Here is a 6000-nt window from a genome sequence, read left to right on the forward strand (position 1 = left end):
CAAAAGACTATAAAAGCTGGCTTTTTTCTCATTTGTTTGGGCTGGGTTGTTAGCACAGCCAAATGTAGGCAAATTTAGGATCAAGGAAGATGTGTGAGATGGCTCAGCTTTTGTACATTGTATTTATTATGGCTGTTTCTTAATTGCATGTTTGTTGTTTTTATTGATCTGTATTGTTAGTCTCCCTGAGTTATTTGCTTAAGATGAGCAGCCATATAAATGTCCTAAATAATTAAATAAAGGAGGGAAGTATCTCATGTACATCTACCTTGTACTTGTATTGAAGCAGAAGGGGAAAAAACATGTAAGCTTGCAGTTTTCTGCTTTGCCATCTTTATGCCCAGTTGGAAAAACTGGTCCCCATACTAGATGTCCTAAGACTTACTGTTTCCACCTGGGAAATTGACGGCCTTTTCATGTGTAGCCTAGAAGGTGTGCTCCTGGGGCTTCTTTCAGGGCAGGAAGGAAGAGCAGTGATGGGATAGCTACCCGTGTGAAGACTGAGCAATCTCTATAGAGGATAATTCTGGCACATGAACTCCCACATGGTTCTTTCATTAAGGGAGCCCTGCAAGAAGAAACTAGAAGGAACAAGCATTTAAAGTAGACCTTACATTTTTCTTGTCGGGATTTCCCTCTGATGTTTCTTGGATCCCCTGTTGAGATCCCCTGTTTTATTAAGCCTTCCCAGCTGAAGTACATAAAATGCTCCTGCAGAGTAGATGGCAGGAGAGGGGTTGGAGAGAGATATTTTTATTTATTATATCATCTTGCACTCTGAATGATTAATATAGAATTAAAAAACAACATAGCCACATGAGAAAAACACAGTCACAATAATAACATAGTCATAAAATCCAGGCACCTGAGGACATTTTCACCCAACTCATATAACAACAGTTACATCACATCTTCAGACCCCATGCTTGAGGTATGAGAACTGGCCAGCAACCAGGCTCGCTGTTGTTTCATGGCATACTATTGTCTTCCAGATTGATCACACAGAGGCAGATGTCGTGGATGGAAGAGAGAATGGGCGGCCTGCTGCCAGTCAACCTCCAGCCCCTAAATCAGCTGTGAGTCTCCAGCTCCTCCGCTTGCCTTCTGCCTCGCCAGATGTTCTGTGTCCTCTTATGTCTGACTTTGGGGAGGAGGGAGAGGCTTTTACAGATTACCTTTCAGGTTCCCCCCTGGTTGGCTACACACAGGCAGCATCCAAGAAGCATGGGCAGGAAACAGGCTTCTTTGTTACTGGCCCTGTCTGAAATGATGGACCTGCAAACCTCAGTTTTTGCCCCCTTCCCAGTGCTGTTTGTTCACTTTTGGCCTTTGTCTCTCAGCTGGACAGTGAAACTAGACTGGTCAGTGCCCCCCTTTCTCTTTCGCTTTGTGGCTCTAACACATTGGCATGTGCTCCAAGTGCTGCAGAAAGAGCTGGGGCCATCATTTCCCAGTGCAAAGTAGCTTTAAGTGGAATGAGAATATTGATTCATTAAAGGCTTTGTGGTACGCCCCTTCCCTATGCTCCAGATCGCTGAATTATCCAGAACAAGAACTTTGGAAATGTGAATGGTTGCAATCATGCCACAGAGAGCACTATACAGGCTCTAATGTGGCTCACAGAAGCTTAGAAAAGTCTTCCAAATATCAGCTTTAGTTTGCATAATGTGAAATAGATTGGTTGGTTTTACTAAACATAGGGAAAATAGGAGATTACTGTAATTGTGATCATTTCCATCATCATCCATTTTTCATAGTATTTGTTATGTAAAGTCCTTTCAAATCTTCCATGCTGATCCAGAGCCCTATGTGCACTCTGGTAAATATGCAGAGCTTCTGTACTTGTCAGTTTCCCTATTTGCCCTCTAAAGGAGAAGGAAAAACAGCTTGCATCATCCTTTGACTTGAAAAGTGTTCTCTCAGTCCTGTTGCTCCTGTAAGTCAATAGGGATGCTTCTCTCTTTGCTGTTGCATATCGAGAGTTATGAGCATGAAGTTTCATTGATAAGGAACTGGGAGATGTTGCAGAAGCAGGTCAAACTATTGCAAATGAAGCAAGTTTTGAATGGCTGCATAGTATCACAGTGTGGGTTCATTCCTGCTTTTGATGAAGGCTCCTTCACAAAGGTTTCTGAATAAGAAAAGGCATAAGAAATACTTCCTACCTTGGTGGTTTTCTATTGACTTGCTAAAAGAAGGGCTCAAATCAAGAGGTCCTGATCGAGAAGCACAAGGCAGGAAAACTTTGGAGCAAGCAGTGGAGCTGTCATATAGCTATTTCTCACCTGAAACAGTACTTTTCTCCTATTGGATGTCTCAGAAAAGAACTTGTGGATGTTAATTGAACTACAGCTCCAGCATCCTTTATATCTGGCAGTGCTGGGGAGGGGGTGGCTATTGGACATTGTAGTTCAACCATACCTGGAGAGCCAGTTTCCTCAGTCTTGAGTTAGGATCATCTTTAAAGAGAAGTGAGGTCATCCTTAATGAGAAGTCAAGCATGACATCTCAGGCATAGTTGCAAACATGGTCTAGCATTTATAACATAAGCTCTGGTGTCTGTAGTCCTTTTTCCTTCTTCCCCCCTCATGCTAAAGAAAACCATTATATAGGGTTCTTTTTGATGCCAGCATGATTGCTCTCAAGCTTCCATCTGCATGGCACAGCCATCATATTCTGCTGCCAGGTTTCCCATACAGGCAGAGAGCTAACGGGTCCTTCCCTCTTCCCCTTTCTGTCCACTCCACAGAAGTACATTGCCCAGGTGCTACAGGATTCTCCACCAGACGGTGACGTGGCTGAGTCTGAAGAACAGGGGTCCCAAGACGAGGAGCTCATCAACCCCAATGGCATTAATGATACAGATTTCCAGTCGTGTGAGGACAGCCTGATAGAAAATGAAATCCACCATTAGGGATTGTGGGAAAGCACGAGGGGGCAGGGAAGTCCTGAGAGTTGACAAGGCTGCTGTGCACTGTATGTATATGTATGTGTGAATGAGCAATAGAGGGAAAGACCAAGGAAGGGGAAGAAGAGCACCACATGCTCCGCACCAACCATCAGCACCTCCCACTCACTTGGCTGTTGCATTATTGCTCATTCCAGGGTGGGGCAAAACCATTGGACCTCCATTCTCTGTCTTTCCTATCATTCTCCCTCCTCCTCCTCCCCCCCGCCCAGGGTAGGAGCAGAAAGTCTCTGATAAGCTACCTGCCATTCCCACTTTCTGAAGCCCTACAAATCCAAGATGGAGTCAAAGGAATGACTTTGCTGCTTCATGGTGTCAAGGAGAGGAACTGAAGCAAGGACATCAGAAGCTTGGGTGTTTCCTAATGGCAAGAATCTATTCTGGCAGGGAGCCCATCCTGCCCTGGACTGCTACCCTTCTCTAGAGTCACAGACACTAATAATGTATTAGGTTCCAATGAGGACTGAGCTTTAATCAAGGTACTGAATTTCTAAGCTAAGAATATGGGTGGCTTTGAACCTGGCAGGAATCAGTGGTTCCAGCCAAGCGGAGCTGTTTTTAATTGTGTATAAATTTCCTACTTGCTTGTGCATCAGCAAGCATCTTATCTCAGGTGGCCAAGATGCCACCTTATGATAACCTTGGTCTTGGTCATTTGGTCTCTCCGAGGCTGGCTGTAAATAAGCTGTCAAGAGTAAGAGGGATTGAATGGAAGAGGCCACCTGCTGCCATGAACACTACCCAATGAAGGCCACAACTGGAGAGTGCTGCCTCACAGCAGGTGTCAGTGAACAATTGCTGGTAACCCCTGTAGCTCCAGTGGAAAAGTGCCTGTTTCAGGGTGAGAAGAGGTGCAGGGGACTTGCCAGGAGAGGGTTCAGCAGGATGAGCAGCCCCTCCAAGTATCTCTCCACTGCTTCCACCCTGAATGTGGAATGAGGCACAGTGATTTGGGCTCTGCAGCAACTTTGCACATGTGTTTTACCTTCAGAACTGACTAAAACCCTGCTTTCTTGTCCTGTCTAATTTCCCAGGAGGGAGAGGAAGAGAAGGGTTGGTTTTCTAAATTTGTGACCGGGAAAGGTTTCCACTGAATCCCCAGGATTGTAAGGTTTCCCAGCAAATCCATTTGTGCCTCGGAGCCTTGCATGAGGCTGCCTGTGTATTCCATAAGAGGCAGGTCAGCTGCTTTCCCGATTCCCACAGCCTTGCATGGAACTCCAAGGAGCTGCCTTACAACTCAAAGGGTTGCCATCTCTTGACCTGCTTCCCAGGTGGGAATTCAGCTACTGGGGCCTTTTCCTTCAAAAGTGGTCTTTCTGTGGGCACTTTAAATAAATCCATTTAGAATAGAGATGAGGCAAAGGGTGAACAGAGTTTTGGCATATAGGCCCTGCTTTTTCAGATGGATTTTAGGGCGATTGTTTTCCCCTTTCACCTCTGGACATTCTGGGCTTCTGCCTGGCATATTGCTTAAGGTAAACCAACTCTCTTGAGCTGAATCCCTTTTCTGGATGAAACCTAGGCAGAAGGATATACTTTGCTGCTAAGCTATCTTAAAGTTTTGCCTTCTTTCCTCTGCACAACTCTGCCCTTTGCCTGCCAGAATCAGTACTTGAGGAATGCTACCAGTGTTACATAGAGGCAGAGGCTCTATCCATCTCTCCAGTGGAGATGGGTATAAATTAACTCCCTTTGTTCTTCCAGCCAGGGAGCTTGAAGCTTTTTAAGGGAGGTGAATTAGCCAGGTGGGAGCAGGAGTATGGAGACTTGCCACATGGTAAATCAGTACTCAAGCACAGGTACTGAAGATCAGGCTTAGTCAAGACTGTGCAAGTTGCTGACTGTCAAGAATCCAGCTAAGAAGCCCTTTGCTTTAAGCCTCTTGAGTAGGAGAAAGACCTGGACTTCCCATTTCCCTTACAGGAGGAGAGATAAAAGTTTGAGGAGCCCATTTCACCCCTTGGAAGCTGGGCCACAGCTTGTGGTGGGGTTTCTTTTCTGGAGCTATCCTAGATGTTGGTTGGGAGGGGTAGAGGAGCCTGAGCACATCTCATTCTTCCCCTGCTGTCATGGCCACTGTGTGCAACAGCCACTCTGCTGCTGAAATTGCACGTGGAATTTTATTTTAACCGTTTGTTCCAGGATGTTTCTTCAATGCTGTCTAGAAATAGTATGTGTTCCATGCCAGAGTTTCCTGTCCTGGTCCCTTGGCACCATATTCCTTAAAGCCCCGTCACCAAGGCTAGATCTGCATCAGCCCCACAGCTTCCATCTGGGAACATGGAGATAGATCTGACATCTGTGTATATACAGCTGCCATGCAGGACTGGCTGATGCCAGTGGGGATTGGAGGCATTGGGTGCAGATCATTGGTGTCCCCCTCCTGCAGGGAGCTCTATTCTAACTGGCACTTTGTCTGTGTAGAGATGTGTATAAATACCCTGTACATATTTGTGTAAAAAAGGAGAAAAAAGAGGAACTTATCATATTTCCATTATGCTTGTGTGTGTGTGTGTATACTATCTAAAAGTGGATTGGAGGGAAGACATAAGATTGACCAGTGTTTGAAAAACAGCAGGCAACACCACAGTTAGGATGTATGGGGATAATTTAATGAGAGATAAGCACTTCTGTGCACTTTTATGTTAGCACCCCACTGGGAATTGCATTTCCCTCAGCACCATACTGATGCTGATTCAACATTGAGAAGAAGGAGGATCTCACTGTGGGGTGGATTCATCATCATCAAGCTCTCTAGTGCTATACTAAACATTTCTTGAACATGTTTTGCAAATTTTTTCATACAATTGGACAGAGAAGAAATTGCTAGCAGTGTATTTCCTAGGAAAAAGAATGCCAGTGTCAAGCTCATAGATGGGATGCAGCGTTCTTGATCTTTCACTAGTTACAAGATGGCTCAAAAATAGGTCCAGGACTAAGGCTACGCAGCGGTTCAGATTCAAAGTAAAAAGGAGATTTGGGGTTCAACAGATGCAACTGGAGCATCTCTCTGCAACTCCTGAAGCTGG

At 45.2% G+C, this 6000-nt stretch overlaps 1 protein-coding gene across 6 annotated transcripts in view; it reads left to right on the top strand.

Moving 5' to 3' along the window:
• TMEM63B (transmembrane protein 63B) overlaps positions 1-5468 on the top strand; it is an 81359-nt gene extending 75891 nt beyond the window's left edge. For all 6 annotated transcript variants that reach the window (XM_088145104.1, XM_088145124.1, XM_088145108.1 and 3 more), the window contains 2 exons: positions 993-1076; positions 2750-5468. In XM_088145104.1, coding sequence (XP_088001230.1) covers positions 993-1076; positions 2750-2914 — 249 coding nt within the window. In that variant the 3' untranslated portion in view covers positions 2915-5468. The remainder of the gene's footprint in view (positions 1-992; positions 1077-2749) is intronic.
• The last annotated feature ends 532 nt before the right edge of the window (positions 5469-6000 follow it).

Source organism: Python bivittatus, unplaced genomic scaffold, assembly GCF_059951505.1.
Source record: "Python bivittatus isolate LINGU-HERP-01145 unplaced genomic scaffold, Pbiv_v1 ctg000020_np1212, whole genome shotgun sequence".
Taxonomy (NCBI): Eukaryota; Metazoa; Chordata; class Lepidosauria; order Squamata; family Pythonidae; genus Python; species Python bivittatus.